We start from the raw sequence: 11525 nt of genomic DNA, 5'->3' as shown, positions 1-11525 counted from the left end.
TATTTTCAGTTCAATTTATATGCAGTACTGTATGTTACTGAACATGTAGGAAAATCTCACCTGGAGCAAAACTATGATTTAATGAGAATCAAAAAAAGGGTGCTTCAGGTTTGATGAACACAACGTGAATTATAGTGAACATTGACATTTTGTTTAAAGCCACGCATTTTCACATCTTGACCTATTATTATAATTAAAATGTGTTCATTTATAAATGTTTGACTTTACTGAAAGATATGTTGATATTTTATAAAAAGTCAGGTGGAAAAGTAAAACAAACAAGCAAACAAACAAAAAGCATTCCTGAGCAGCAGCCTGGTGTGGCTGGGCAGATGGATTTATGCTGCTGAATTAAAATAACTGAAACTCCTCAACTGTAACTACAGGATTGTATGCCTTGCACTGCTGCCACATGATTAGCAGGATGAATTATTGCATGACTACGCAGGAATGCAGGTGTTCATAATGAACTGCTAAGTGATTGTAAATGATCCACATTAAAAAACAGTTCTAAAGCTGACTGGACAAAACAACACTTGCACAACTCATTGAGTCTGATGTGGTGCTTACAAAATTCTCACCAAAGAACATTCAGAACAACTCTAATTATACATTTTCTTTGCTATAGTTTAAATTAACTGCATTTAAACATTTTGTTTGTTTCTTTTCTTACCTTTGTCCTAAACTAGTTTTGCCCTTAAAAGTTAAATTGAGATAATCCATAGAGTTGTATAAAGTTCATTAACATTAATTGTGACATCCAGGTCCAATGTGACATACTGCAAATGGAACCAGAGGTTAAATGACTTTAATAAGGAGTTTCTTTTTCAACTTATAATCAGACTTAATTAGAGACTTAACTGTGCAGTGTGTGCTAAGTTTGTCCACCGACTGACAAAGACTGCCCCCGTGTGCCTACGAGTGTATTCAGAAATATTGCTTTTACTAAGTAGTTGAGTTAACTCCACCTCATTGAGACATTGAGGAAACATGACTGTTTCATGCCTTCTCTTCAGGTCCTCCACAGTTGCTGAATAAAGCACCTAAACAGAATGAATTTAACAGGGAGCATCGCTTTATGGTGTGGTTTTACCTTATCCTGTATCAGCTCCTGCTCTGGTTTGGGGTTAACATACATGATTTCTAACAGAATTATTAAGTTCAGTCGGTCCTGAAAGAATGAAATACACTTTGATTTGATATTAAGATATGTACATATATGATTTTTACTTTATCTCCTCCTGCAGTGTTTTAAAGACACCAACTTAATAAATCGTTTAATTTTCAATCTATTAATATTCCCCACAAAAAACAACAACAAAAACAAAAAAAACAAAAATGGAAAATTAAGTAAACAGTGTCTTGGATGTCTGTTGAAGCATAAAATGATGAAAAATATTAATTAATGTATACCGAAACTGAAAACAGTTTCATGTTTTTTATTTACATTCGAAGCTGCTTTAACAAAGAAGATGATTTAACACATTTTGTGAGAACAACTGAATAAATATATATTAAATATTAAATTTATATTCTTTCCAATTTTAATAAATAAAATTAAATGTGAAATTTTGAGTTACTCCGCTGTGTTAATGTGTTAAAAAGTCTATAGTGAAACAACTGTAAATGGAATTGCAAACGGTTCCTTTCGTTTGTGGTGACATTAACGGCCAGTTTATTTCGTAGATATAAAAACACCAGTAGTTTAATTTAACGGCGGAAATGGCGGAGAAAATACCGGTAATGTTCGTGAACAGACAGCTTCACAGGAAAACGCTAACTTATAGCTAACTACAGCTAACAAGCTAACTGCTGTTAGCTTAGCCGTTTTTATTAACCTGTTGTATGTACGCTGGATGTTGACAAATTCCTCTCGAAACATTAGAAATATGTGGAAATATTGAAATATGTGAAGTAAAACTTTAATTAGAAATGAACTTAAATGAATTCAAAAAAGCATTTAAAAAGGCAACTGGACTTGTAGAGTTTTTTGAGAAGATGTTTCACCACTCAGCCGAGTAACTTCTTCAGTTCTAGGGGACTGGTGGGGAGTTGGAGGTTTAAGTAGGAAACTTGTTTGTGTAAACAACCAGAAACCGGTGCAGCTAATGTCCATTAACGGCTATAGCTACTTACCTGTCCTCTTTCCCTATGAATGGTGCTCTAACGACCCTTGTCAGAGGCTGAATGGGGTTGAAACTTCATGGGGACAGAAGTTAAAACTATTGTAAATTGATGGCAGATTAAATCTCACTCCACTTCCTCTGTTTAGAGAAGGCTTTTTCAAGCTGACATAGATGGCTTCCTTTACTCCTCTTTCACACCAGTTATCTTCTTTGGCTAAGATTTGGACTTTGTTGTTGTCGAAGTGGCCCTTAGATTAATTTTTGAACTGAATCAGTTGTAATGACACAGTTGGCCACTAGATGGCGCCTCTAATGCAGACGCCGCCTCGTACACGCTTCCACCAGGTCTTCTCCACCAGTGAAGAAGAGACGTTCAGCCATGGCTAACGATTGATAGAGAAATTCTGAGTTATTTGGACATGTGATCCTCCCTCTATTTTTGTGTAATTTGTTAAGTGGTGTGTATATATTTATATTTATAATTCAAAGTTTTTATAGTTTGTTAAGTTAAGTTGTATATATAATATCTTTTGTATTCAATTGTTTATTCTATGTTTCTCATTTGATATTTTTTATTGCAAATAAATATTTACTTGTATCTTACCCAAGCCTTCATTTTTTCAAAACAAAAACTCAAAACCATACTGTGGGCTACAAAAAGGTGAAGCATTCAATTTAGGGAAACCACTTTTATTTGTACAGAAAATAAAAAGTAAACATCAATCACAATAGAAAGAGCAAATGCATAGTAACAGTACATGTATTTAGAAGCTTTCAACCCTGAAAATGAGTCTACTCATTGTGATCTTCCTGCCTTGGGCAGCCACGTCGGTGTTCTGCACATACGTCTGAAGCAGCAATACACATGTTGTGTAAGAAACAAGCAGACATAATGATCATGACCACAGTGTCAATGCGGGTGTTCTGTAGGTCACGTAGACGCCTCCATTTGCACTTCATTCTTCCAAAGGCATTCTCTACAATGACCCTCCCCTGGCTGATCTTCGCATTGTGCTCAAGGTCTTCCACCGTTAGAGCCCCATTATCACGTTTTGGAGTTTTGATGAATGGGAAGGCCTGGCCAATGTAGGCACTATCTCCAAGCAGACAATGCTCCCCCATCTTCTCCTGCCATTGTGTGTAGAAGGTGGAACTCCTCAGCATTCTGGCATCATGCACCCTGCCTGGTGGTCCAGCAAAGATGTCGATGAAGCGGCCCCGGTCATCCACAATCCCCTGAAGGAGTACAGAGTAGTATGCCTTGTGGTTCATGTAATCCCCTCCTCTTATGGGTGGCCTCTGGACCCTGATGTGGCAGCCATCAATCGCCCCAATAACCCCATCAAGGCCACAGGTGCGGTGAAAGGCGGCAGCAGAGGCAGCTTTCTCACAAGCATTTGGCCAGGAGATAAAGGTGTTCCCCATGCCTGACATGATGGTCAGCACTTGCAGGATGATTCTGTGCACTGCTGACTGTGACACATCAAACTTGTCATACATCTCCCTGAAGCTGTTTTGACTGGCCATATACCACAGGAACATTAGCAGCTTCTTGGTATCAGGCACCGGAGGCCTTCCTTGAGTGTGATCGCTGTGTAGGCCGTTCTCCTGCAGCTTTGTCAAGAGGTACTCAAACTGGTGTTTTGTGATACTCAAATGACGAGCAAAAGTGGCATCACTCCAGTTGAGCATGATTTCCCACTCTGTTCCCGTCTTGAGGATAATTTGTTGTCTGGAGCGCAGCACAATTGAGATCAGTGCCCTGAGGAAAGAGAAAACCTAAAATGAATAATTGTTGTCTAAAATCTATTGCTTTGTTATATTGTTTCGTTTCTTATATAACATATAGCTAGAATCTAATTAAATTGGGACATTCCATACATCATTCAGTCAGGCACGTCTATCAAAGAAAGCAGACTGGGGCACCTTTGTTTCTTTGTCCTTTCTTTGTAACGTATCCTAGTACAGCCTTCTGCTTACAAAACCTTCGTTCAGAATAAAGTTCCACTAATATCTTTCAACATCTTAGGTACATCTAAAAACGTATGTTACACATAAATAAAGCCTGTTAGGCAAACAGTTACCAGTGATGTTAACGTTAGCAACGGAATTTTCGCTTAAACAGCGGTTAGACTACAATCAAATAAGATGAAACATGAACTTACATTCTCCGCTTTCTATCATCTTCTTCCATATTTTGCCGATGAACCACAAACTTTGATTGTAGCTCTCTGTACTCTTTCAGAGCTAGCGCAACAGCGACTTTCCTGGAGGCGTCCATCTTTTCTCCGACCTGTCGTGTTGTGTACAAAACAGAACACAAAAACCCGCTGTAACTTGTTTTCCAACACGGATGTGACGTCACTCTCAAGTTGCAAGTCGCACTTACAAGACGAATAGAACGGGGCATGGAGAGCCGAAGTCCCGCCCCTCTACTTCCGGTCCATGGGACCTATCTTTCGAAAAAATATGAACGGGAGTTAATGGAGAGATCATAATTATTTTTTGGTCCCGTTCGAATTGTGGCATGAATTTCACATATGATGTGTGTGAATTTAAAAGATAATTTTTCACGTCAAGAGATAAATTATTTGACGTAAATAAGCTGAACAACATTAGGTTTTGTATGAGATCGCTTAGTGAATTACATCTCTCGTCTCGAACAATGTACGTCACTAGAGAACTATGGCTGTCTCCTTGTTGAGCTTTACCGTCTTCTTCCAGGACGAAGGCAGAAGCATCAAACGAGGTGACACTGGCATCGTTAGCTGTATCTTTTACTGTAAGGGCAGACAGAACCGAAGAGTGGAAGGAAAATGTGGTGACGTAAGGTAAGCGACTTGGACTTGTAGTTCGTTTAATTACGTATTTTCCATAGCGTTTTACTTAACTATCTTGCGACAAACTGTGACATTCTTGACATGTAAAATCATTTTTTATTCCGAAAAACAATATATGTATAATCCAAGGCACAAGTCGATCGGGACCAGAAAATAATTTATCTTTCGTCATAGACTGCCGTTCATATTTTTTCGAAAGATAGGTCGCATGGAGGCAATCGGAAGGGGCGGGACTTCGGCTCTCCATAAGAGCAGAGGAAAGAGAAAACTTGATCGAGAAAATCGTGTGTGTTCCAGGTGAAATGGGAAGAAGATTATCTGTTCACAGAATTTAAAAGCAAACCTATGTACTTAGTCTGCTTAGAGACGTTATCTGCTATGAAAGATTTCAATTTAAGCTAAATACGAGAAGTATACTGAAGCTGCAAGGGCTGCTATCGTAGCGGACCTCAAATTAAAAGTACACAAACAAGGTATAGTGGGTATACAGGTAAAATGTTAAAGTCTTTCTTAGTGTAAAAATGCACAAAATAGTTCTTGCGATCAGTGTTTGTCTGTTGTGGATGGTGATTTGTATGTTTTATTTTCATGAGCGCTTTGCACTGGACAAAAACAAAAGAAATAACAGTAAGTGGTTATTTTTTGTTTGCCTCAATAAACATATACAAACATATTTAAAATGGCAGTTTTATAATATCTGGTAAAGTGTGCGGTCCTATGTGGCCCTCTGGTAGTGTTGATGAAAAATTGTGGCCCCCTCCATCATTTAAGTGTCCCATCCCTGGTATGCTGTAATTGTTGAAGAGAGCTCAGAAAGATCTACTGGAGAGAAGGATTCCAGATATTTATTAGGTCTTACAGAAGTTTCTAATGCCACTGTACTTACATCTTTGACAGCTGTCGGAACGATGCCTTGAATTTTTTCTCTAATGCCTACAATTTTATTAGTACAGTAAAGAAGCTCATGAAGTCATTACTGAGGGCTAAAGGAATAGATGGCTCAACAGAGCTGTGGCTCTTTGTCAGCCTGGCTACAGTGCTGAAAAGAAATCTGGGGTTCTTGTTTTCTTCTATTAATGATGAATAATATGCTGTTCTAATATTACGGCGAGCTTTTTTTATAAGTTTGAACAGTGCAACTGTGAATTATACCAGGGAGCTAGCCTCCTCCGATTCATGACCTTCTTTTTCAGAGGGGCAAGTTTAGAGTTGTACTAAGAGATGCTGCAGTGCCATTAACAAAATAATCTATTTGTGTAGGAGTTAAATTGTGGTTGCTGTCGTCCACATCATTGGTTCATGGCACTGAGGTAAATAAAGAAGGAATTAACTTCTTATATCTAGTTACAGCATCATCAGATAAACTTCTACTGTAATGAAATGTCTTTCATTACCCTCCAGTTCCTGTGTTATCCATTATTGTAAATTCAAAAGTTATGAGGAAATGATCGGACAAAAGAGGGTTATGCGTAAATACTGTTAAACCTTCAGTTTCTATGTTGTATGTTAGTACAAGATCTAAGGTGTGATTAAAACAGTGAGTTGATCTGTTTACATTCTTAGAAAAGCCAATTGAATCTAATAATGATGTAAATGAGGAGCTAAGGCTGTGACTGACAACATCAACATGGATGTTAAAGTCACCTGCTATAATGACTTTATCTGTTCTAAGTACTAAATCACATAAAAACTCAGGGAATTCAGCTAAAAACTCAGAGTAAGGAGAAGGTGCGCAATACACCACAACTAAAAGAATTGTGTTTTGTGTTTTCCAGTCTGGATGAGCAAGACTAAGAGTAAGATTTTCAAATAAATTAAAAGATTGCTGCCACTCCTCCTCCTCTACCTGTGCTTCGAGGAATCTGGTAATTGCTATAACTGGGTGGAGTAGACTCATTTAAACTAATGTAGCTCCAGATTATTTGCATATACAGTAATGGCCATTGGCAAAGAAACACGCTACAAAGCACAACACAATATGCAAATTTTACACTGACTAGTCTAGACTGATTTGAGTAAGTGTGATGAGCCAGAAGAGAAGAGTACTCAAGGTTAGCGTGGTGCAAGCACCTGAAACTAAAACAGCATTCATTGACATGCGATGTGTAAATGCATTCCATGAGTTTTGTTGCTCAAACTCAAGCCACCATGGGGGGCGGGTGTGGCTCAGTAGGTAGAGTGGGTTGTCCACGAAGCAGCGGTTCGATCCCCGGAATGTGCCACATGCTGAAGTGTCCTGGAGCAAGACACTGAACCCCCAGTGTGAATGTGTGTGTGCTTGTGTGAGCGAATGGGTCAATGTGTCTGTGACTGTAAAGCGCTTTGAGTACCAATAGGTAGAAAAGCGCTATATAAAAGCAAGGCCATTTACCACTACAACTTCATTTTGCACATTTTTTGCTGCAAAAATTTTCAGCTTTTACGTAGTACGAAAATTATAATAAATGATGCTGTGGTTTTCCACATTCTGCCTCATCAAAAACAAAACAAGTAAATGCATAAACTCCTAAATGGGAAGCTGAGTGCCTTATGTCATTCCTTGATGACCTTATATATAAGAAGGAGCTGTGCCAGGTGAGAAAAGCGGAATTTCAGTTCTCTTTCCAGCACGGAGTGGTTTAAAGCAGATTACATGATGGTGTCATGTTCCTTTCTCTTTTATTGTTTTCCTTGTGGAGCTAGAACGTTTATGTCCACTATGATCAGATGTCCCTCTTTTCTACACCGACTGCTTGTTTGGCCACCAAGCCTATGACTAACCGTTGACCGGTGTTGTGCCACCTGAAGGTATCTGTGGCCCTAGATGTTGCAGAATGCCCTGCATCACTGGGAAGAGCCAGTCAAATTAAAGTAGAGCAACATGTGTAAGATTTGTCAATGTCTCTGTGCCTCCTTTGTGTATTGCCTTTTAGCAGCCTGACTCTTTGGTAGAAAAGATGTTTAATGGATACACTCAGTTCAAATAGTCAACCCAGTGTCAAACAAGGAAAATAAATTGAAGCAAAAAAATAAAATCAACGACACAAGACACTTGTATCACAGTTACTGAGTTATTGTGTTTCAGAAATGGTTTGGTTAAACTGGGCAGGCAGTAATTAGGCCCGGCTGCATCTGGTTCAGGTGCAACCAGTTATCGCTGCAGTTTGGTAGTTTGGATGAAGCAGTTAAGCAATTCTTGCTGTAGGTCTGACATGAAACAACACATGAGCTGCTGTGGATTCGCCTCCTGGCAGTCAGTAAATCCAAAAAACTTAATAGGCCCATGGGAAAGCAACAAAAAATAAAACTCTCAGAGACATGCCAAAACTGGCCCCTCTTATATGCAAAACAGATAGTGTAGTTGTAGAGCTATGAAGAATCCTTACAGGTTTACATGCAGGATTCCTTTTATGGTAAAAATAAATACCATATTATACATTTCAAAATGAAATACCCCCCCCCCCCCCTCCAAAACAAAAAAAAAACACCTACTGTATTGAGCTTGATTACCTTACACAAAAGATGACATTGATTGAAATATTCTGTCTGGGTAGGTTGTGGGGCATCATTTAAACCAGTTGTTCTCAACTGGTCTGGCTTCGGGACCCACCATCACCCCTTAATGACAAGCCGTGACCCAAATCCAAGTAAATTTTCAACTTCTCAAATTTATTGAATGGAAAGACTGTGCAGTTTGAACCCGAGATAGTAGAATAGAATATAGCAGTATGAAAACACAAATAACAAATGTAATGATAAACCAAAACGACCAGCAAGTGCCAATGCTAGAGAGGGAACTACTCCCTTTTACGCTCAATTAGCTGCATTTTAATTAAAACCAAAACTCCTCACTTCAGTAACTTCGGACTTTTTTAACAGACTCAACAGTGTTTTCATACACAAACACGAAATAAAAAAGTCCAACTACTGAAAAGTAGTTTTAAAAAGACTCAAAATATGAGTACCCACTCATTGAATATATAACAATGTCCTATTAAAACTATTCAGTCACATTCAAGCATTAATCATAAGGCTGACATGACAATCAGAACAGTAGTAGTCTGTCAGTAGTCGTCAGTAACAGTAGTCGTCTTCTGAAGTACTCAACAGGTTTATCTTTGGTGTTTTGTTTCCAAGTGCCGCTTCAGTTTTGACAGCTTCATGCTTTCACGTGGCAAAATGAATGGTGGAGTTTACTGCGCACTTTAAACAGATAGAAATTGACCTGTACAAGACAAAACTCGACAGATCATATATCACAGACCCTTATCATGCCCCAGATGTGCTTTTTTTGAGCAGTGAAACAGCCGGTACGGACAATGTTCCTGACCTGCAGTATCCGGTATGACTACCTCATTAACTTTCCTTTGTCCTGCTCCGGAGACTCACTGAAAGCATACATTGAAGAATTGTTCTGAGAAGGTTCATGACAGTAATGTGCCACATGCTGAAGTGTCCTTGAGCAAGACACTGAACCCCCAGTGTGAATGTGTGTGTGCTTGTGTGAGCGAATGGGTCGATGTGTCTATGACTGCAAAGCGCTTTGAGTACCAATAGGTAGAAAAGCGCTATATAAAAGCAAGGCAATTTACCACTACAACTTCATTTTGATTTTATGTAGTATGAAAATTATAATAAATGATGCTGTGGTTTTCCACATTCTGCCTCATCAAAAACAAAACACGTAAATGCATAAACTCCTAACTGGTAAGCTGAGTGCCTTATGTCATTCCTTGATGACCTTATATATACGAAGGAGCTGTGCCAGGTGAGAAAATAGGGCAGTGAAGCGGAATTTCACAGTTCTCTTTCCAGCACGGAGTGGTTTAAAGCAGATTACTACAAAAAATAAAACTCTCAGAGACATGCCAAAACTGGCCCCTCTTATATGCAAAACAGATAGTCTAGTTGTCCTTTAAGTAGAGACTCTGTAGAATCCTCACAGGTTTACATGCAGGATTCCCTTTCATTTATGGTAAACATAAATACCATATTATACATTTCAATACGAAATGCCCCCCTCCCCCCTCCCCCCACAAAAAAAACAAACAAACAGAATAGAATATAGCAGTATGAAAACACAAATAACAAATGTAATGATAAACCAAAATGACCAGCAAGTGTCAGTGCTGGAGAGGGAACTATTCCCTTTTCCGCTCAATTAGCTGCATTTTAATTAAAACCAAAACTCTTCACTTCAGTAACTTCAACCTTTTTTAACAGACTGACAGACTTAACAGACTTTAACAGTGCTTTCATACACAAACACGAAATAAAAAAGTCCAACTACTGAAAAGTAGTTTTAAAAAGACTCAGAATATGTAGCTTTAGCTGAGTACCCACTCATTGAATATATAACAATGTCCTATTAAAACTATTCAGTCACATTCAAGCATTAATCATAAAGCTGACATGACAATCAGAACATTTCAATAACAGTAGTAGTCTGTCAGTAGTCGTCAGTAACAGTAGTCGTCTTCTGAAGTAATCAACAGGTTTATCTTTGGTGTTTTGTTTCCAAATGCTGCTTCAGTTTTGACGGCTTCATGCTTTCACATGCCAAAATGAATGGCGCCAGCGCTGATTTCAGAGTCAGAGTTTACTGCGCACTTTAAACAGATAGAAATTGACCTGTACAAGACAAAACTCGACAGATTATATATCACAGATCCCTCTGTTTTCTCCTGCCCGCTTCTTGCACGTTTTATTGCGGTAATCCATACGGTCTTGCAGGATCTTTGGGAATCCTATAAAACGATTCCCCCTTTGCTTGTCCCCAGCCATTCTGGCATCCTGACCGGTGCAGGTGCATCGGCATCCTGCACCGGCATATTGGCATAAGGGTTCGTGATATATAATCTGTCGAGTTTTGCCTTGTACTGTATCTGTTTTTAAGTGCACATTAAACTCTGACAGCCTGAAATCAACGCTGGTGCCATTCATTTTTTTCTTAAGAGTTTTCCTGCCAATATGGTGGTGTCAACAAAAAGTCACGTAGCGCCCAGAGCTCACTGGTGTGAAATGGCGGGTGTCACCCGCCACCACAGGAGAGTGAATTGATGACACCCTGTTGTTGTTTTTTTCTTAACATTTTGTTTTGCCCAGGTAAAGGCACGCGACCCATTGAAAACAGGCCTGCGATCCACTTTTGGGTCACGAACCACCAGTTGAGAATCACGAACCACCAGTTGAGAATCACTGCTTTAAACATCACCACTGTGCACTGTGAGTCATGTTGAAAAACAACAAGTGGCAAAGATTACTGGCTAGAGCTGAATGTCTGTCTCCTCCTACTCATGAGCATGGGGAGGGAGAGGTCCAGCTTCTCTACATAAATATGAGCTCTGAGACGACAGAAACACGGTCTTCACAGGACATTCCCCCACACCTTAACAAACACTCTGAACCAGGTGAGTGCTGAGATTACTGCAAGAGGGTATTTCTGTGACTACTGCCAAGTACACTCTGGCAGTAAGCATGAACAACTTTTTCTTCCTTTTTCAGATTATTTGTTATAATTTTTGCTGTTTCCATATAACGAAGTTCTTATTCATTTTCAGTCTTCTAAACTGCAGCAGCT

The 11525-nt window shown here is 39.1% G+C and overlaps 1 protein-coding gene across 1 annotated transcript; it reads right to left on the bottom strand.

The window, feature by feature from the left end:
• Nucleotides 1-2768: 2768 nt before the first annotated feature.
• On the bottom strand, nt 2769-4407 carry LOC311498288 (putative nuclease HARBI1; the record flags this gene model as incomplete). Its single annotated transcript, XM_084558822.1, has 2 exons — nt 2769-3888; nt 4292-4407. 2 exons carry the CDS (start codon nt 4405-4407, stop codon nt 2919-2921), a joined length of 1086 nt encoding a protein of 361 aa, XP_084414948.1. The 3' UTR covers nt 2769-2918.
• Between the last annotated feature and the right edge of the window lie 7118 nt (nt 4408-11525).

The sequence above is a fragment of the Chelon labrosus genome (assembly GCF_963514085.1).
Source record: "Chelon labrosus genome assembly, chromosome: 13".
Lineage (NCBI taxonomy): Eukaryota > Metazoa > Chordata > Actinopteri > Mugiliformes > Mugilidae > Chelon > Chelon labrosus.
Note: the sequence above shows the minus strand (reverse complement) of the source record. Positions and strands in the feature narration are given on the sequence as shown.